Raw genomic sequence first — 21873 nt, 5'->3', positions numbered from 1 at the left:
GTAACCAGGGACTGGAGGGAATCAATGCAAGCCTGCACGCTCTGTTTATCTTTGCTTGAATAGTAATCAAGAATAAACATTCCCTGTCATCCTCAAACAAATTAATCAGAGCTTCTATGGCATAGGTGGTTCATAATCTCTGACTATACTTTTGTCATAATCAGGTTGCATGAAAACATTTGTCATTTTGAGGTGTACAAGGTCATTCCAGATCCTGGCTAAATTTTCAATATCTTGGGTGCTAAAGATTCCCAATTGAACATATCTGTAGGCTTGGAAAATTAACTGCTGTAGTTCAGCCTTAGAAAAACCAGCAAATTCCTCACAACATTCAATCTCTTCTTCATCTCTTCTTCATCAGCCAACAAAGCATAATAATACATTTGTTGCGTGTGCATTTGTGGACACAATAGGTATCAGTGCACAGTATATCTGCAGTGGTCAGTATGGATGGCCAGAACTTACTGTTACGGAACAATAAACAGGTATTGCAAGGAATGACGACAGATTGCAGAAACACTGATACTGAAACAGGAATGTGTAAAAAGGTGTTTTATTAAGAACCAAATCATGCAACCATATGCAAACAATATATATGTTACGGCCAGAACCCGAAGTTTGGCCAGAACTAGAAGTGGCCGGCCACTTCGGGTTCTGGCCGGCCAATGCGCGAACTGGCCGCTGCGCTGCGGCCAATGTGAGAAATGAAACAATTCCTGTAAGGTTTAATGTGATGTTGTGGCCGCAGCGCAGCAGGGCAAAATGTATCACATCTTTACTTTATTCAATGGCATTAAGCCGCCCGGCTTTTTCCTCTGCCTCTCTCTCCTCCTCCCCCCGCCTCTCTCTCTCCTCTTTATGGGCACAGCCGGGCGGGGACACGCGTGTCCCTCCGGAGTCGTTCGTCGCGGCAGGGGAATCCTGCCGTTCTTGCAGAGCGGGTGCTGGCAGAAGCAATGTCTGCAGCCTCCCCGCTCTGCTCTCCTGCCGCGAGGAACGACTCTCCTGGACACGCGTGTCCCCGCCCGGCTGTGCCCATAAGAGAAGGGGAGAGAGAGGCGGGGGGGGGGGGGGGGAGGAGAGAGAGGCAGAGGAAAAAGCCGGGCGGCTTAATGCCATTGAATAAAGTAAAGATGTGATACATTTTGCCCTGCTGCGCTGCGGTCACAACATCACATTAAACCTTACAGGAATTGTTTCATTTCTCACATTGGCCGCAGCGCAGCGGCCAGTTCGCGCATTGGCCGGCCAGAACCCGAAGTGGCCGGCCACTTCTAGTTCTGGCCAAACTTCGGGTTCTGGCCGTAACATATATATACAATGAATCTCCCACAAATCAAACAAAACAGTGCACACATATAACCAAAACCCTGATTTAGGCCCATTTCACACTTGCATTTTGTGTGAAACCAGGCCGTACGTCCGGGTCCCGTACTGGGGCCGTACAGATTGTCGATACTGTACTTTAAACAGGCGCGGCAGCACAGACAGGCATAGGGGGAGTTGGGGGGGGGGACACAGCGCACACAGTACAGGACAACAGCCCACAATACAATAATAAACATACCTGGGCTGTTGTCCTGTCAGCGCTGCCGTCTTCCCCCCCCCCAATCTGTCCATGTCTGGACCCCCCATGTGGCAAAGGACGGGTGCCGTAAGCACCCGTTCCTATTGCCAGTGTGATGAGAAACTTCTGTTTCTCAACACTTCCTATGGTGCGGGGAAAATGGTCAGGTTCCGGGTCAGGTGCAGCGGCCGGAGCTGCGTTCCGGAAAAATGTTGCATGTTGGAAAAATCCAGAACGCATCCCGGACCGCAAACCGGATCCGGATCCTGACAGACGGACGGGTGTGAATGAATACATTGGGCTTGATTCACAAAGCGGTGATAACCCAGTTAAAGCTTTAGGCGTGATAACCATTTTTATCATGCCTAAACTCAGTTTAGGGCATGATAAGTTTAGGCATGATAAGTTTAGGCATGATAAGTTTAGATAAGTTTAGATTGCGCGCAAAGTCCCGCACGCAAAGCAGCGCCATTAAACTCTATGCAAAGTGCACCAGACTTTGCTAGCGCAAAACTTTTGATCAGCTGTGCACTGCGGGGCTAGCCCAGTTGGTGCTTAAACTTATCACACCTAAACTTATCACACCTAAACAGAGTTTAGGCGTGATAAAGGGCTTTTCACCACGGTGCTAACTGTTAGCACCGCTTTGTGAATCAGGCCCCTTGAATAACATTGTATCCATTCACATCCAGGTCCGTTTGCACAATATACGGTGCGTTCTAGGTTCGGGGAAACCGGACATGGAACGCAAGTGTGAACCGGCTTTAACTATCTATTTACAAACGGCGTGCAGGAGATATATATACAAATATGTACAAGCAAAAATATAAACAGTAACGCGGTATCAAAGGGAGCTGGCAAAGACAGGTCAAAACGGAATATCAGAGAAGGCAACGGGTAATCAGATACATATGAGGTACAGAGGAATAAACAGAAGCAGTCAGGACAAGCAAAGGTTCAGCAACAGGTAATCAGATCACAGAACACAAAGAATTAGGTAACAGAGGTGACCAGAGACTCAGACCTGTAACAAAGGAAGTTCTGGCAATGACTAGGAGGAAGGGGCAGACTTATATAGGCCCTGAAGCAGGAAGCAGCTGGAGATTATTGACATAAGTCCCATTAGAGGCATCTGCAGGCCAGACATTGAACTGCAAGTCTTTTGCATAAGTAGCACACGGCCACCCACTGGAGGAAGGCAGAACTGCAGGGCTGCTACATGTCCAAAAAGCCCTCTGCTGGTGGCACAGTGAAAGTTCAGGATAGACCAAGTAAATACTGCCACCAGCAGGCAGGAGAAGGAAATACATGAGTCATAACAATATGTTGCGCGTCCGTGCGGAAGCTGAGGAAGATGAGGTGTTCTATGTTAAATAATCAACTACGTCCTGACAATATTGGGGGTTGATGGCACGTGCCTTCTTCTGAACACTGTATTTTGGTTGAGGGCCGCACGAAATCACAACAGCGTGACCTCGAACATACCTGCCAGGTGGCCTGCATCTGGCTCTGCCTCTTGTTTTGTCCATATTGGGGGGGATGAAGTGAAAGGTATGCACTGACTTGACTAATACAATGTACGGTTACACAGGTGCAGTGAACAGGTTGCAGTGACTACTGGTACAACAATGTGCGGTTACACAGGTGCAGTGAACAGGTTGCAGTGACTGTTGGTACAACAATGTGTGGTTACACAGGTGCAGTGAACAGGTTGCAGTGACTGCTGGTACAACAATGTGCAGTTACACAGGTGCAGTTAACAGGTATGCACGGACTAGTATATAAAACAGCGTGCAGTCACACAGGTGCAGTGATCAGGTATGCAGTGACTGGTATTACAAATGTGTAGCTGTGACACTGCGCTCACGTAAGTAGGTAGGTGCACTGAATAGGTGAGTATGCAGTGATTGGTATTACAAATGTGCAGCTGTCTCACACACACAGGTAGTCACTGAATTAGCTGGGCCTGGCAGTGGCACAGTAGGAATTACCAAGGGGCCAAGGTCCCAGCAGCAGCTGCGACTGACTGACAGGGCTACAAGTGTCTGTGGGACACACACACACACACACACACACACACACACACACACACACACACACACACAAATAGATCACAAGAACAACATTAGCTCTCAAAAGAGCTGTTGAGGATGAGGAGTGCTTTTTAGCAATAAGATCAGCAAGAAGGAGCAACCTAACAAACCTAACTAAGCTTTACCTATGTTTAGCAGCAAAATTCTCTCCCTTCTCTAATTACTGCAGCAACACGGGTGAGTGAAATGCCTGACGCTGCCTGTGTTTTATAAGGAGGGGGGGGGGGCTCCAGGAGGGAGTGTAGCCTGATTGGCTACCCTGTGCCTGCTGACTGTGATGTAGAGGGTCAAAGTTGACCCTAATGATGTAGTATAGGGGGCGGGTTGAACTCGCACAAAGTTCACATTCGATCGTGACCGCGAACCACCGAAGTTTGCACAAATAATTCCGTGTGCGAACCGTTCGGGCAATCTCTAGTGACAGCTGGGACAGCCGGCACACTTGTGGTGTGGTTTGGTGGGGGTTTATAGGTTTATGGAGGGCAAAATCTAAGGTGCCAGGACATCTTTGCCTACAGGCTCCTGTGATGTAAATCCGATCCTGTGTGAAAGGTGACAGTCTGAGTCTCTGCTCTCTACTAATCTCTATAATCTAAAGGCCTCTTTTCGAACTGTTGATGATAATAAGACAATGTACAAAAGGCATTATTGTGGAAAAAAACATTTCTCAGTTTTTATTTACATTTGAGCAAAAAGTATCCAGTCAAAAATTATTCACACCCTTCATAAACTGTCTCAGTCTGCGGGAAAATCCAAAGTTCTATACCATTTCAAATAGTCCAAGCTGTTCTAAAGCATCCTAATTACCCTGATTAATTGGGAACAGCTGTTTTAATCAATTCAACAAGTGCAAAACAGCAGCTCTCTGCAGTTGGTTTGTGGACAGTCATGGCTAAGACAAAGGAGCTCAGTGAGGACCTGTGGCTGCGCATCGTGGCTGCTCACAAGTCAGGCAACGGCTACAAGGTCATTTCTAAAGGTTTTCCAGTTCCAGTGGCTACAGTGCAAAGTATTATTAAAAATACAAGATGTTCTGCACTGTGGAAAATCTCAGAGGACGTGGTCAGAAGCCAAAAGTGACACCTGTGCTGGCCAGGAGGATAGTGAGAGGTGATAAAGGATTCCAAGGATCACCATCCTGGTGAATCTGGGCTCTGCTGGTGGCAATGTCTCAAAGCAGAAAATCCAATGGACACTGCACACTGCTGGGTTATGCAGAACAAGGAGGACACCACTTCTTCGGATAAGGCACACAAAAGCTCACTTGGCCTTTGCAAATGCTCATCTGGACAAAAAAGAAAAAGGAGAAGCCTTCAACCCAAAGAACACCATCCCCCTTGTCAAACATGGTGGTGGGAACCTAACGCTTTGGGGATTTATTTCAGCCAATAAACCAGGGAACCTAATCCCAGTAAACGGCATTATGAAAAAAGAGCAATACATGAGGATTCTCAATGACAACATCAGGCAGTCTGCAGGGAAAATTGGGCACCAATGGACATTTCAGCATGACAATTACCCAAAACACACAGCAAAAGTGGTGAAGAAATGGTTAGCAGACAACAACATTAACGTTTTGGAGTGCCCCAACCAGAATCCTGACTTGAATCCAATTGAGAATCTGTGGAGGGAGCTAAAGATCAGGGTGATGGCAAGAAGACCCTCCAACCTGCAAGATTGGGAGCTTATTACTACAGTTGAGTGGGCAAAAATACCTGGAGACATGCAAAAAGCTGGTCTGCAATTATAGGAAGCGTTTGATTGTTGTAATAGCCAATAAAGGCTTTTCAATTGATTACTGAGAAGGGTATGAATAATTTTGGATTGGACACTTTTTGCTCATTTGTAAATAAAGGTGAGAAATGAATTTTTTCTACAATAATGCCTCTTGTATATCGTCTTGAGAGACACCTGTCATTTCCCGTCAAAAAATGACTTGCTGGTTGAAAAAAAGTAACTTTAAAGGACGTCCGAGGTGACAATAAACTGGTGAGAAAAACAATTCTATCTATCCTTCTCCTAAAAATGACTTTTTTTTTAGATATCCCAAAGTTTTACTTTATATTTAAATCAAGTTTTCAGTTTTTACTTTTTCGTTTTCTCTGCTCAAAGATACCTTTACTGAGGTATGCTAGAGCTCAAATCCTATGAATTATTGACCCTTTTTATCTCTTTCCTGCTCCAGGAAGCCATTTACTGACAGAAAAGTGTTTTATGGCTGTAATTACTTATCAGTGAGGGTTATGCTATAGTCTGACCCGGCCCTGACCCAGTCCGACCCGGATAGAAACTGTCACTTGCATACCTGATGTTTAACTCTTTCAGGCAGAGAAAGAAAAAAAGGAACACAGCCTAGTTATTTGTGTGCTAGGCACTGTACATACACATGCCTATCTCAGCATGTCACGTCACCTTGAATGTCCTTTAAAGGACTTACGAGCTGAAGCAACAAAAAAAAGTTAATTACCTTAGCTGAATGTCAGACCTCAGGGCAGACGATCCGTGCCTCCCTTGCTTTTTTTAGACCTTCTGTTATGTTAATCCAGCTATCATTAGTGGCCCCGATCCAGGCCAGGGTCGCCTTAGCTCATGACGATTAGAATCGCCGCTTTAAAACTCCTCTGTCTACAGCCCTGGGAGCGCACATATATCGCTCGGTATACTGTTATACGTCATGTGGGTGTCACCACATGACAGCCCACATGACTGACTGCACTTCGAGCCGGCCGCGCCCCCTCAGCACAGAATACCAGCGCTGAGCGAGGGAGGATGTTACCTAGCTACAGGATTTGTTTACTGCAGCTTTGAATAAAATAAAGTACTCTGCAAATCTGCAGTAAACAAATCCTGTAGCTAGGTAACGTCCTCCCTCGCTCAGCGCTGGTATTCTGTGCTGAGGGGGCGCGGCCGGCTCGAAGTGCAGTCAGTCATGTGGGCTGTCATGTGGTGACACCCACATGACGTATAACAGTATACCGAGCGATGATGTGCGCTCCCAGGGCTGTAGACAGAGGAGTTTTAAAGCGGCGATTCTAATCGTCATGAGCTAAGGCGACCCTGGCTCGGGTCGGGGCCACTAATGATAGCTGGATTAACATAACAGAGGGTCTACAAATAGCAAGGGAGGCACGGATCGTCTGCCCTGAGGTCTGACATTCAGCTAAGGTAATTAACTTTTTTTTGTTGCTTCAGCTCGTAAGTCCTTTAAGTCAAAATTTGCCAGGAGTATGAATAATTATGGGCAGCACTGTATATCATTTTTGACCACTAGATGGCATAGTGTCATAGACCTGGCACTCAATGGACTCGTGTATAAATATGTACAGAGTATATATATCTTGTCACAAACTGTCCCTTGGAGGAGCTCACAATCTAGTCCCTACCATAGTCATATGTCTAGATTATGCAGTGTATGTTTTGGAGTCTAGGGCCAATTTTGGGGGGGGGAAGAAAATTAACTTATGTGTATGTTTTTGGGATGTGGGAGGAAACCAGAGTGCCTGGAGGAAACCCCTGCAGACACAGGGAGAACATACAAACTCCTTGCAGATGATGACCTGGCTGGGATTCAAACCGGGGACCCAGCGCTGCAAGGCGAGAGCACTAACCACTACACCACTGTGTTGCCCAATCAAGGAATGATACGATATGTCCACTGGATGGCAGCAGATTATATTATGTGATGGAATACATATGGATTAGGAATACTCCAGCCCACATGTGAGTGATTGACAGTGGCGCTCGCACAGGAGCAGTTGATGATGACCTTGCGAGGTCGGCATCTGCACCAGCGGGGACCCCGGGCCAGGGGCTGGGAGATGAGCTGCGGCAAGGGACATATCGGCTGCAAGAGGCTGGAGGAAGCCCTGGGTAAGTAGATATGGCCTAGCTTAAATTCCCTGACGTTTCCTTTAAGGTGAGTATCTGATTTTGATGCTGAGTTTCGGCTTTTAAGTATTGCTTTAAGTAGAGTGACCAGACGTCCCGGATTGCCCGGGACGCGTCCCGGATTCGGGGTCCGCTGTCCCAGGCAGTATAAGGTCCCGGGAAACGTCCCGCTTTCAGCTATAGACGCCGTGCCAGTTCATTGCCCGCAGCCCCGCTCCAGCCTCTTCTTCCGGCAGGCGAGCAGGGCTACGGCAAGATGGCTGCCGAAGCCCTGTACTGGAGACTATTTGTGTCTGCAGTACAGGGCTTCGGGCGCCATCTTGCCGTAGCCCTGCTCTGCTTATCAGGCTATCAGCGCGGGAGACGAGCAGGAGGAAGGTGGTCCCGGGAGCAGCGCGCCAGAGGCCGGAGACTTCTGCCAGGTGAGTAAATGCTTTCTTTTCCAGGTGAAATGTTTGCCCGCATTGCGTTTCTTTTCCGGGTGAAATGTTTGCCCGCATTGTGTTTCTTTTCCAGGTGAAATGTTTGCCCGCATTGCGTTTCTTTTCTGGTGAAATGTTTGCCTGCATTGTGTTTCTTTTCTGGTGAAATGTTTGCCCGCATTGCGTTTCTTTTCCAGGTGAAATGTTTGCCCGCATTGCGTTTCTTTTCTGGTGAAATGTTTGCCCGCATTGCGTTTCTTTTCCAGGTGAAATGTTTGCCCCGCATTGCGTTAATTTTCTGGTGAAATGTTTGCCCGCATTGTGTTTCTTTTCTGGTGAAATGTTTGCCCGCATTGCGTTTCTTTTCCAGGTGAAATGTTTGCCCGCATTGCGTTTCTTTTCTGGTGAAATGTTTGCCCGCATTGCGTTTCTTTTCCAGGTGAAATGTTTGCCCGCATTGCGTTTCTTTTTCAGGTGAAATGTTTGCCCGCATTGCGTTTCTTTTCCAGGTGAAATGTTTGCCCGCATTGCGTTTCTTTTCCAGGTGAAATGTTTGCCTGCATTGCGTTTCTTTTCTGGTGAAATGTTTGCCCGCATTGCATTTCTTTTCTGGTGAAATGTTTGCCCGCATTGCGTTTCTTTTCCAGGTGAAATGTTTGCCCGCATTGCGTTTCTTTTCCAGGTGAATTGTTTGCCCGCATTGCGTTTCTTTTCCAGGTGAAATGTTTGCCCGCATTGCGTTTCTTTTCTGGTGAAATGTTTGCCCGCATTGCGTTTCTTTTCCAGGTGAAATGTTTGCCCCGCATTGCGTTAATTTTCTGGTGAAATGTTTGCCCGCATTGTGTTTCTTTTCTGGTGAAATGTTTGCCCGCATTGCGTTTCTTTTCCAGGTGAAATGTTTGCCCGCATTGCGTTTCTTTTCTGGTGAAATGTTTGCCCGCATTGCGTTTCTTTTCCAGGTGAAATGTTTGCCCGCATTGCGTTTCTTTTTCAGGTGAAATGTTTGCCCGCATTGCGTTTCTTTTCCAGGTGAAATGTTTGCCCGCATTGCGTTTCTTTTCCAGGTGAAATGTTTGCCTGCATTGCGTTTCTTTTCTGGTGAAATGTTTGCCCGCATTGCATTTCTTTTCTGGTGAAATGTTTGCCCGCATTGCGTTTCTTTTCCAGGTGAAATGTTTGCCCGCATTGCGTTTCTTTTCCAGGTGAATTGTTTGCCCGCATTGCGTTTCTTTTCCAGGTGAAATGTTTGCCCGCATTGCGTTTCTTTTCCAGGTGAAATGTTTGCCCGCATTGTGTTTCTTTTCTGGTGAAATGTTTGCCCGCATTGCGTTTCTTTTCTGGTGAAATGTTTGCCTGCATTGCGTTTCTTTTCTGGTGAAATGTTTGCTCGCATTGCGTTTCTTTTCTGGTGAAATGTTTGCCCGCATTGCGTTTCTTTTCTGGTGAAATGTTTGCCCGCATTGCGTTTCTTTCCTGGCGAAATGTTTGCCCGCATTGCGTTTCTTTTCTGGTGAAATGTTTGCCCGCATTGCGTTTCTTTTCCAGGTGAAATGTTTGCCCGCATTGCGTTTTATTTTGTACTGACTTGTTTGCCCTCATTGCGTTTTATTTTGTACTGACATGTTTGCCCGCATTGCGTTTATTTTGTACTGACATGTTGCCCGCATTGCGTTTATTTTGTGCTGACATGTTGCCCATTGCATTTATTTTCTGGTGTCCGGGGTAACTGTTACTGCATTTATTATTTAATGGTCATAGATGGCTATGTTTGCTGCTTTGTGGTTAAGGTATACTATTAGCATCACACAGTTTCTGCACACCCATGATGCAAAGTCTCGTTTGTCCACATCATGGCGTAAACACTGCTTTCTTATGCCTCACTGTTACATCATTATGTTAGCTCCGCCCACACAATGCCATGGCCACGCCCATTCTTCGCCGCGACCCCCCCCCATTCTTCATCGTTGCGATTCTAATCGTCATGAGCTAAGGCGACCCTGGCTCGGGTCGGGGCCACTAATGATAGCTGGATTAACATAACAGAGGGTCTACACATAGCAAGGGAGGCACGGATCGTCTGCCCTGAGGTCTGACATTCAGCTAAGGTAATTAACTTTTTTTTGTTGCTTCAGCTCGTAAGTCCTTTAAGTCAAAATTTGCCAGGAGTATGAATAATTATGGGCAGCACTGTATATCATTTTTGACCACTAGATGGCATAGTGTCATAGACCTGGCACTCAATGGACTCGTGTATAAATATGTACAGAGTATATATATCTTGTCACAAACTGTCCCTTGGAGGAGCTCACAATCTAGTCCCTACCATAGTCATATGTCTAGATTATGCAGTGTATGTTTTGGAGTCTAGGGCCAATTTTGGGGGGGGGGGGGAAGAAAATTAACTTATGTGTATGTTTTTGGGATGTGGGAGGAAACCAGAGTGCCTGGAGGAAACCCCTGCAGACACAGGGAGAACATACAAACTCCTTGCAGATGATGACCTGGCTGGGATTCAAACCGGGGACCCAGCGCTGCAAGGCGAGAGCACTAACCACTACACCACTGTGTTGCCCAATCAAGGAATGATACGATATGTCCACTGGATGGCAGCAGATTATATTATGTGATGGAATACATATGGATTAGGAATACTCCAGCCCACATGTGAGTGATTGACAGTGGCGCTCGCACAGGAGCAGTTGATGATGACCTTGCGAGGTCGGCATCTGCACCAGCGGGGACCCCGGGCCAAGGGCTGGGAGATGAGCTGCGGCAAGGGACATATCGGCTGCAAGAGGCTGGAGGAAGCCCTGGGTAAGTAGATATGGCCTAGCTTAAATTCCCTGACGTTTCCTTTAAGGTGAGTATCTGATTTTGATGCTGAGTTTCGGCTTTTAAGTATTGCTTTAAGTAGAGTGACCAGACGTCCCGGATTGCCCGGGACGCGTCCCGGATTCGGGGTCCGCTGTCCCAGGCAGTATAAGGTCCCGGGAAACGTCCCGCTTTCAGCTATAGACGCCGTGCCAGTTCATTGCCCGCAGCCCCGCTCCAGCCTCTTCTTCCGGCAGGCGAGCAGGGCTACGGCAAGATGGCTGCCGAAGCCCTGTACTGGAGACTATTTGTGTCTGCAGTACAGGGCTTCGGGCGCCATCTTACCGTAGCCCTGCTCTGCTTATCAGGCTATCAGCGCGGGAGACGAGCAGGAGGAAGGTGGTCCCGGGAGCAGCGCGCCAGAGGCCGGAGACTTCTGCCAGGTGAGTAAATGCTTTCTTTTCCAGGTGAAATGTTTGCCCGCATTGCGTTTCTTTTCCGGGTGAAATGTTTGCCCGCATTGTGTTTCTTTTCCAGGTGAAATGTTTGCCCGCATTGCGTTTCTTTTCTGGTGAAATGTTTGCCTGCATTGTGTTTCTTTTCTGGTGAAATGTTTGCCCGCATTGCGTTTCTTTTCCAGGTGAAATGTTTGCCCGCATTGCGTTTCTTTTCTGGTGAAATGTTTGCCCGCATTGCGTTTCTTTTCCAGGTGAAATGTTTGCCCCGCATTGCGTTAATTTTCTGGTGAAATGTTTGCCCGCATTGTGTTTCTTTTCTGGTGAAATGTTTGCCCGCATTGCGTTTCTTTTCCAGGTGAAATGTTTGCCCGCATTGCGTTTCTTTTCTGGTGAAATGTTTGCCCGCATTGCGTTTCTTTTCCAGGTGAAATGTTTGCCCGCATTGCGTTTCTTTTTCAGGTGAAATGTTTGCCCGCATTGCGTTTCTTTTCCAGGTGAAATGTTTGCCCGCATTGCGTTTCTTTTCCAGGTGAAATGTTTGCCTGCATTGCGTTTCTTTTCTGGTGAAATGTTTGCCCGCATTGCATTTCTTTTCTGGTGAAATGTTTGCCCGCATTGCGTTTCTTTTCCAGGTGAAATGTTTGCCCGCATTGCGTTTCTTTTCCAGGTGAATTGTTTGCCCGCATTGCGTTTCTTTTCCAGGTGAAATGTTTGCCCGCATTGCGTTTCTTTTCCAGGTGAAATGTTTGCCCGCATTGTGTTTCTTTTCTGGTGAAATGTTTGCCCGCATTGCGTTTCTTTTCTGGTGAAATGTTTGCCTGCATTGCGTTTCTTTTCTGGTGAAATGTTTGCTCGCATTGCGTTTCTTTTCTGGTGAAATGTTTGCCCGCATTGCGTTTCTTTTCTGGTGAAATGTTTGCCCGCATTGCGTTTCTTTCCTGGCGAAATGTTTGCCCGCATTGCGTTTCTTTTCTGGTGAAATGTTTGCCCGCATTGCGTTTCTTTTCCAGGTGAAATGTTTGCCCGCATTGCGTTTTATTTTGTACTGACTTGTTTGCCCTCATTGCGTTTTATTTTGTACTGACATGTTTGCCCGCATTGCGTTTATTTTGTACTGACATGTTGCCCGCATTGCGTTTATTTTGTGCTGACATGTTGCCCATTGCATTTATTTTCTGGTGTCCGGGGTAACTGTTACTGCATTTATTATTTAATGGTCATAGATGGCTATGTTTGCTGCTTTGTGGTTAAGGTATACTATTAGCATCACACAGTTTCTGCACACCCATGATGCAAAGTCTCGTTTGTCCACATCATGGCGTAAACACTGCTTTCTTATGCCTCACTGTTACATCATTATGTTAGCTCCGCCCACACAATGCCATGGCCACGCCCATTCTTCGCCGCGACCCCCCCCCATTCTTCATCGTTGCGCGCTCCTCAGTCCTCCCCACTTTTCGCCACGTCGCGCTAAGCGCGCCACCCCCAGCCCCCCCGCGCCCCTCCCTCCCTGTCCCAGGTTGGACCCACAAAAATCTGGTCACTCTACTTTAAGTATAAGCAGGTTCACTGGATGACCGAAATCTTCCTTTACTCTTCATACATGGAGAATATTAGCAAATCAGGACTTTACATCACATGATATCTTTTTGTTTTACACGATGCTGAATAACACAGGACAGATAACCACCGCACCTCTGTCTAAGAGATGGGCTCAATCATGCATTATTCATGTAATGTTACAATTGTTTAAAAGAATTAGACATAAAAAAACAAAACCTCTGCAATGAGCTTAAAGAGAAACTACCCCTCTTCTCATGAGAAATCTTTACCTTTTCTTAAATAGATCATCAAGGGGTTCTGTATGGCTGATAATGTGGTGATGTCATAACCATGGTCCTGATAGTCTCCTGTCTGTGAACCTTGTTGCATTGTGGGAAATAACAGCTGTTTTCAATGGCCAAGCAACCAGAATCTCCTGCTGCGCATATGTATATGTATAAAAAAACAAAATAAAAACACTTTTAGCCTATAGCATTGTTAGGAGGTGTGGTGATAAATTATCGCAGTTGGTGTTGCTGCCTGTCTTTTTTTCTTATCCGCCAGTAGTAAAGATGATAATGTGCAGGCTCATTGTGGATCAAACAACATGAACATATTACATGGCGAATATCAATCATTTCTGACCTCTCTTCTATTTTTTTCTCACTTTGCAATTTATTGACCCCACCCCTCCTTCCTGCCTTTCCGCTAAAAAGAAACATCTGGGGCTTAGAATAAAAGCAGATCTACTTACCTGGAGCTCCCTCCAGGCTCCAGCCCCTGGCAGCTTATTTGTCCTTTGCCGCAGCTCTGCTCCTAGTCAGTGGCTCAAGGGCTACTCCATCGCAGCAGATGACCTGGCGAGGTCGGCAGCCTCTGCGCTTGCGTGAGGTGTGCTCTCGCTCTCACAGCCGGGAGCGTTCTACACAGACTCAGTACTTCTGTGCCTGCACAGAACGCTCTTTGCTATGTGACCGGCAACGCACGTGCAGAGGCTGCCAACCTCGCCAGATCGGCTGCTGCAATGGAGGGGATCCTGGGCCAGGGAACGGAGCTGCGGCGAAGGACACATAAGCAACCAGGAGCTGGAGGAAGACCCAGGTAGGTAAATCTGCTTTAAAAAAAACAAACAAACAAAAGAAAACCTGGATGCTTCCTTTAAGTTTGCACTCCTGGGGTTTTGCCACGTACATTTCTGAAAATGTTAGCACTTTAGCTGTATCGCAATTGAAACAACAATAACTGCCATCACTCAAAAATGCCTTAACCGATTTCAACAAAACTTGGTATACAGATTCATTACTGTCTGGAAAGATATGTTCTGTGGGCCTCACGGCCCAACCAAAAACAGCCAATCAGATTTCACCCATTTACCTCAATGGAAAAAATGTAAAAGACTGCCCTTCTGCAACCTGAATAATCACTAATACCTTCTGTTTTAAGAAGGCAAACTTCTTTTTTGCATATAATTTTAGTAAGGAGGCTATTTGGTCTTTTTCAGCCCCTTATAGACTCCTAGGAAAATGCCAAGGACCCAGGGCCGGGCCGAGGCAGAGGCAAGAGAGGCTCCAGCCTCGGGGCGCAGTGTAGGAGGAGGGTGCACAACTCACTCAGCTATTATTCCCTTATTGTGTTTGAAGCAGAGAGAAATAAGAAATAAGAAAAGGGGATACATGGCAGTGACTGCAAGCCAGATAACTAGTGATTAAGGTGTTGGGGGGGTTGGAGGCCCTAGGGCACCTCTTAGTCTAATAGCAATCAGTGTGTGATGGCTGTGGTAGGCGGGATGGGGGGTGTCTCAGCCTTGGGTGCTGGGGGGCTCTGCAAGGACCCCAAAGCTCACAAACTTGGTCATTCAGTAACTGTGTGTCAAGGTTACAAAAAGTGGGCGGAGCCAGAGCCAACATCCACCACATTTTTTACATGGTAAAATTTAGCAGCAATTCTTACACTGTTAATTGCAGGGTTCTCAAGCTTGGCACAGTTGGTCTCTGGGTGACTGGGATTAATATTCAGGAAAATGGGTAGAGCCTTGCAAAACGCCAATCACAATTCAAGTATTGATTTTCAAAGGGTAATATTTAAATAACTGCCATTCTTACACTGAAACTGTTATAGTCGGTCATTGGGTGACTAAGGTTCAAATTCAGAAAAGGGGGTGGAGCAACAAAAAGCCAATCAATTTTGTTTGATTTCAATAGAAAAATTTAAACTGCTTCCAATCTCACATTATTGATGCCAAGGACCCCCAAGCTCACAAACTTGGCAATTGAGTGAATGTGTGTCAAGGAAAAAGTGGCCAGACCCAACAACCAAATACTTACCCGCCCAATGCCGGGTGTTCAGCTGGTTATTTATAACATCCAAGTGATGTACAGTATATGGTATATATTATTTCCTTTTTTTTCAGGACAATCTAAGCTTTCTATGCTTGATATTTTTTCAAAGAATTATTTTATTTAATAGGCATTTCAGTAGGGAAAAAATTGATGTAAATGCATAAAATACATTTATTGTCAGTTTTCACCCTTCCTGATTTTCACATGACGAGTCCCACAGATATAAAACCCATAAAATACATTTTTGAGCCCTTAGGCCTGGAAACCACTAGCAGTGCGTTACTAAGCCATTACTAAGTAGTTGTGATTTGAAAAGCTCTAGCTAATGTAATGCTATAAATGTGATCCCACTTGAGAGATGTGATTTTATAAAACTCCCTCATAGCATTGCATTATCAAGAGCTTTTTCAAATCACTGGCACTTAGACAGGGCCAGTTTTCTCATAAAAGAGAGCCCGAGGTGGGCTAAATAATAATAAAAAAAAAGTAGGCTACCTGATTCAGGGAGCCGAGCAGATCAGGTAGCCGCAAAAACCGCCACTCCATGCCGCTCGTGTGGGCCGCAGTGGCCCACTTTCATGCTGGGATAAGAGATGCATTCTCTCATCCAGCATGCAGGGAGGCGGGGAAGCAGTAGGGAGTGCGGCCAGGGAGAGAGCGCTACCCAATGGCAGCTCCGGAAACCCTGTAGGAACATCCAGGGCAGGCGTTACAGGGAATACCTCTTCCTGTATTTACCTCCGAGATGGCAACAAATAATGTTGTCAATCTCGGCGGTGGTGGGGTGGGGGGTGGGGGGGCAGAGAGCGGCGGTGTGGGAACACTCATGAGGAAGAGACTAAGCCTCAGTGTCCCATCTGCTCCCCATCTGCCCACCTCGGGTTCTCTTGAAGCAAGGTGAAACATCTTGCATCTGGCGCAGAGCTTATAAGGGCAGCATGATTGCACTGTGTTTACACTAACAGTAGTCAGAGTAGGAGGAGAAGCAAGAGGAGAGCGAGGTTAAGAGTTCATCATTGGGGAAAAGCAGCTTGTTGTGCTGTGTGAGGAGTCTGACAGTAATTGAGGAGGGGGGAGGCAAGAGAGCAGCAGTGTTTCAATGGACGTGCACAGCAGAAGGGAGGAGGTGGCACTGGACTGAAGAGGAATGGAGTGGCTGAGGGTGAGCAGTTGGTCACAGACTCACAGCCAGCCAGTGTGCTATTGAGCTGCAGCATGTCATGTGAGAACATTAAATTAAACAGAGTAAACTGTCGGGTGCTGTGAAATCATTCCAAATCGGGGTGAAAGGGGGGGGGGGGGGGGTATCCTCATAAGTTTGCCTTAAGCAGCAAAAAAGTCTAGAACCGGCCCTGCACTTAGAAGCTGCTAGTAGGTTTGAGCCCTAACCAATTAAAATTATACCACATATGCCAGTGAGCAGTCATTCGCTGGCTTCTAATCCAGTTCTGCATCAGGTGACACTGCTGTCCAACTGAACTGCAGGTTGTCACCTGGGTATGCTTCACTGTCAGGTGCACAAAGACGTTCTTCGGGCGCCGCATGACTGAATGGCTGCTGCTGGGAGATCTCTTCCGGGCATGATTGGGGGAATCAATACCGAGATTCAATGTGATGTTTTTTAACATTTTATGTATGTTCCGCCCCCCCCCGGCAGTCTGAAGTATGTTGTTCTGGCCCTTGACTGAAAAAGTTTGGGGACCCCTGGCTTACAGGGATTAAACGGTGGTTAATAGGTAGGGGTTACTTTAAAGGACAACCAAGGTGACGTGTGACATAATGAGATAGACATGGGCATGTACAGATAACTATGCTTGTTCCTTTTTTTCTTTCTCTACCTGAAAAAGTTAAACATCAGGTATGCACAAGTGATATTTTCTGCCTGGGTCGGGAAAGGGTCAGACTGGGTCAGACTATAGCATAAAGGCCCATACACACGTCGGATTTTTTCGAATGACGGGTCGTTTGACCGTCCCGTCGTTCCCCCGCTAAATCCGACGTGTGTACAGACTGTCGTTCGCGTGATAAGACTGAGTTTGACTCACTCTTATCAAACGAACGATAGTCTGTACACACGCCCGATTTAGCGGGCGAACGACGGGACGCTCAAACGACCCGTCGTTCGAAAAAATCCGACGTGTGTATGGGCCTTAACCCTCGCTGATAAGTAATTACAGCCATAAATGGCTTCTGTTCTGAGAGCAGGAAAGAGATAACAAGGCATAACAAGGGTCAATAATTCATAGATTTCAGCTCTGACCTACTGCAATGAAGGTGTAATTGAGCAATGAAACAGTAAAAATTTAAAAACTAGATTTAAATATAAAATAAAACTGTGGAATACCTAAAAAGGTAATTTTCAAGAGACTGAAGAGAGATACGATTTGTTTTTCTCATCAGTTTATTTTCACCTCGGATGTCCTTTAACTAAACGCTGCAAACTGTACGTATATGCTTGTCCAGTTTGTAGCCCCTTCCTGAAATTAGGACGTGCGGGCGCATCCTGTAGTTTTTGCACTGCCACATGTAATCGCATGCCTGCACTTGCTTGTGCATGCTTTCGGCAGGTCCAATGTGTGCACTTTTTTTAACCTCTTTAACCACTTAAGGACCAGACTCTTTTTTCCTGATCTGTGCTGCGTGGGCTCTCCAGCCCGCAGCACAGATCAGGTTTGCAGCATGGCGATCAGACTTCCCCCCCCCCTTTTTTTTCCCACTAGGGGAATGTCCTGCCGGGGGGGTCTGATCGCCACTGGCTACCTGTGATTTGTGGGGGGAGCTCCTCAAAGCCCCCCTCCGCAGCGATTTCCGCCCTCTCTGCCCTTCCCTCCTTCTCCCTTACGTTGTGGGCTGCGCAGGACTGATATCCATCCTGCGCCGCCTAGGATAGGCTTCAGCCTATCAGATGCCGGCAATCCCCAATCAGAGGCCGGGGATCGCCGATCTCCTTTACGGCGCTGCTGCGCAGCACCGCCATATGATGTAAACAGCGGGGATTTCTTCCCCGCGTGTTTACATTTCACCTGCGAGCCGCGATCGGCGGCTCGCAGACGGTTCACGGAGACACCCTCCGTGAACTGACTTGTTTCCATGGTAACACCACTTCGACCTGCCAACGCCTATCGGCGTTAGGCGGTCGTTAAGTGGTTAAACCCCTTCCAATCTTGTCTCAGGATCACTTACTCTTGGGAGGACGTGGGTGATCCTGAAAAAGGATCAGAACCAAGGCTCCAAAGGCTCTGCAAGTTAATCAGCATTGAGGGGGCGGGGTCTGGCATCCGTGACGGAGACAGGTCCAGCACAGCTCTCATGCTGTAGCTCCTCCCCCCTTTGCAGGAGCGTCAGTGTAATATCATTATTACACAGCAATTGTTGCTCCTGGAGACGATCAAAGTGTTGGATTGGCGGATGCCATGCTGGCCCTGATCCGGCAGTGGCTCCCCTACTAAGCAACAAAGTGTGGCAGTTTGACGTTGGTCGAAGTTCACGCTGTTATGTGGGCAGTGGTGCCTAGGCTTACTGTTCTCCCTGATCCCTCCCGTGTGACTCAATTGTACCGCAAAATGCCCCATGCGACTCAGCAGTATGTCCATTCCTCCTCTTATTTTCATGTTACTCAAGTTCCTGTGTTTCCCGGCATGTGTGCTCCCATCCAGACCGCAGTACAAGGGGGGTTGGGTTATGCCTGATCCAGGAGGTAGGGGAAGAGCCTAAGGGAAATGGACATACTAAGCATGCACAGGTCCGCTGAGTCACAACGGCTAATGGGACATTCTATAGCACAATGGAGCAGCATAGACTTTCACGTTAACATTCACAGTACAATGTGTGTTCCCCTGTGTTACGTTGTTATGTGTTAATATATATTGTGGGTACTGCCCTTTAAAACTTAGAGGCAAAAAAGTACATTCCATGTTTTGGGTGTTCCACTATACCCATATAATCTATGTTGCAAGTACTGGACTTTATGTAATACGGTATATCAAAAAAAATTGCGCAAAAATGCAGTGTCTCAAAAATAGTACAAAAAACTATTTATACAAAACACCCAACTTGACATGAAAGATCCGTGTAACTTGAATACAGAGGCTCAATAAAGGCTTATTCAAATTGTTTGGCTGGCAGAAAAAAGGACCATGTTAGTAGAGCTACACACCTAGCTGCCTCCTCTATGTAGTACCAGTGGATTTGCACATTTTGTCCCCGCTAGGCTCAGGTGCCTTTCTCCGTGTTTTGTTCTCTTGGCTCCCTACGCGGGTCTCACTGCAGCCCTCCGAACAGCGGCAATTTAAATATTTACCTTCCTGGCGCCTGCGCAGGCGCTGTGGCGGCTCTCTGCTCCGAAATAGGCGGAAATACCCGATCGCCATCGGGTCTGCTCTACTGTGCAGGCGCAAGTCTCCGGCGCCTGCGCAGTAGAGCGGACCCGACAGAGATCGGGTATTTCCGTCTACTTCAGAGCCAAAAGCCGCAACAGCGCCCCTGCTGGAGCCTGGAAAGGTAAATATTGAACAGGCTGTCGGATCACTGTTCGGAAGGTTGCAGCAAGACCCCCGTGGGACAGAGGATGGAGTGGGAAGCCTCATTAGGATCCGGAGGCTTCCTCCTCCTGAAGTGAGTACCCCCCGGGGAACTTTTTGATGTTACAGTGTCTCTTTAAAAAAATGGCATTTTAAAAATTCTGATCAAATTTGGGAAAGTTTCAGCAAAACTACATGAAATGGTAGTTCACAAAAACACCCACCTTTGAGTAGCCCTGGTTGTTAGCGTTTCATAATGGTGATATTTGTGACCTTTTTTTAATATCCTGAATCTACTGGGGCAATACAAAGAATGGTGCTATAAAACAATTAATGCTACAAAAGAAAAAAAAAATGGCCTGCAAGAAAAGCCATATGCACACCTTGAGAATAATGGATTGCAGTGTACAGGTAGTCCCTGGTTAACGAACGAGATAGGGACTGTAAGTTTGTTCTTAACCTGAATCCGTTCTTAAGTCGGAACGAATATACTTTTCTTTTAAACATAAGGCCAGGATAACTGGGACATGTAGTCCCTCTACAGAGTCACTAAGATTAGCCTAAAGTAGCCCAATGTGAGAAAGCAGACAGTATTATTGACACATTACATAGTAACAAGAAGGTGCTTAGTTCCACATTATTATTTAACACTTGACTTGCTGGTGTGTCAGCTTGCCTGCTCCTGGTGCTGTCTTGATGTCTGCTCTGCACGGGACACTGCTCTAGCTCTCCTGCTCTTACAGCTCTTTCCTCACCCCAGCCTGTGTCTGTGCATTTCGGAGGACATTTACTTTCAGCCTCAGGTGTGAAGTCACATGGGGGCTGCCGGAGCGCTGATGAAATTCAGCAATAGTTGTGTGAAGTCGAAGGAGGGCTGCGGGCTTCAGTCATATGAAAATGAAGTGCCCTCCAGCAGAGTTCAGCCCATCATCGGGGATTGGAATTTCGCCACTGAAACACACTTAGCAGCAGCAGCAGCAGCAGCTACTCAGCAATCAGCGTGAGATCAGCAACACGACAGGGACTGACGTCACATCCTCTTCTGATTGCTTCCTCCTCTCTCCTCAAACTTTTTTTTTAAGCGTCCTCCTCCTTACAAGGAATCCCTGGCTCGCTAAAAGAGATGCCGGCACCCGAAGAGGACGTCATCGCGAAGGAGCAACGGGATTAGTGGCCGTTCGTAACGGCGGGTCGTCCGTAAGTCGAGCGTTCGTAAGTCGGGGACCACCTGTATGTTTTTTTCCCCCTTCTTTTTCTTGAAATAAAACAAGGTATATGTGACCTTATTTTAATGATTGGGCTTGCAGCTTAAAAAAATACGTAGGGACAAACCCAATCCATCATTCAAAAACAGTAATGTTCTAAATAATGAACTTGGGAAACTTTCAGCAAAACTACACGAGCCAGTAGCTTAAAAAAACACCCACTTTTGAATAGCTCTGGTTGTTAGCTTTCTATAATGGTGACATTTGTGGTTTTTTTTTTTTTTTATGTCCAGACTCTTCTTGATTACTATTTCCAACTTCATATTATGGTTTTACCTTCCTATATTCCTGTTTACTTTCCATACTTGATGTCATACCTTTACCTATAGGGAGCACTGCTGGTCACAATGGACATAGAGGCTCTCTACTCCTGGATACCACACTGCCAATGAGTGTTTAAAGAGACACTGAAGCGAAAAAAAATATATGATATAATGAATTGGTTGTGTACTATGAATAATTACTAGAAGATCAGCATCAAAGAAAATATTCTCATATTTTTATTTCCAGGTATATAGTGTTTTTCTAACATTGCATCATTCTCTAATATGTGCAGATTACACAACACTCAGCATTCAAAATGATTCTTTCAGAGCAGTCTGTGAACTAATGACCTCTCCTCTGGCAGAGAAAAAGACATTTGTTTACTTACAGTTGAGATAATAAAAGTCAGATAACAGCCCTCTCCACGACTTTGAAAGTCGTAGAGCTTAATGGCTTTTTTGCATAGAGATAACAACTGGAGTTTCTTAACTCTTCCTGTACTGGAAACAATTAGACTGATGTATCTGATCTTAATGTTTTATTTCTTAGCTGTACTACACATACAAATCATAATATCATAAAAATGTTTTCTCTTCAGTGTCTCTTTAATGCATAATTTATATGTGCAATAAAGGATCCACCCTACTTCCTCTTTATCCTCCATAAAAGGGTGGATAAGCAGCATTGATGGCTGGCTGCAGCTT

General features: G+C 46.3%; 1 protein-coding gene across 10 annotated transcripts in view; it reads right to left on the bottom strand.

The window, feature by feature from the left end:
- LOC137570374 (cytochrome P450 2K6-like) overlaps positions 1 to 20645 on the bottom strand; it is a 131927-nt gene extending 111282 nt beyond the window's left edge. Inside the window, exons 1-2 of one of the 10 annotated variants that reach the window (XM_068279038.1) lie at positions 20317 to 20645; positions 13072 to 13220 (exon numbers count right to left, since the gene is read on the bottom strand). In XM_068279038.1, the coding sequence (XP_068135139.1) occupies positions 13072 to 13171 (100 nt within the window). In that variant the 5' untranslated portion in view covers positions 13172 to 13220; positions 20317 to 20645. Of the gene's footprint in view, positions 1 to 6127; positions 6202 to 13071; positions 13221 to 20316 lie in introns of those variants that run through there. The other 9 variants (XM_068279037.1, XM_068279039.1, XM_068279041.1 and 6 more) reach the window with 9 other exon arrangements.
- Between the last annotated feature and the right edge of the window lie 1228 nt (positions 20646 to 21873).

This window comes from Hyperolius riggenbachi, chromosome 4, assembly GCF_040937935.1.
Source record: "Hyperolius riggenbachi isolate aHypRig1 chromosome 4, aHypRig1.pri, whole genome shotgun sequence".
Taxonomy (NCBI): Eukaryota; Metazoa; Chordata; class Amphibia; order Anura; family Hyperoliidae; genus Hyperolius; species Hyperolius riggenbachi.
This window is presented reverse-complemented; position numbering and strand designations above follow the sequence as displayed.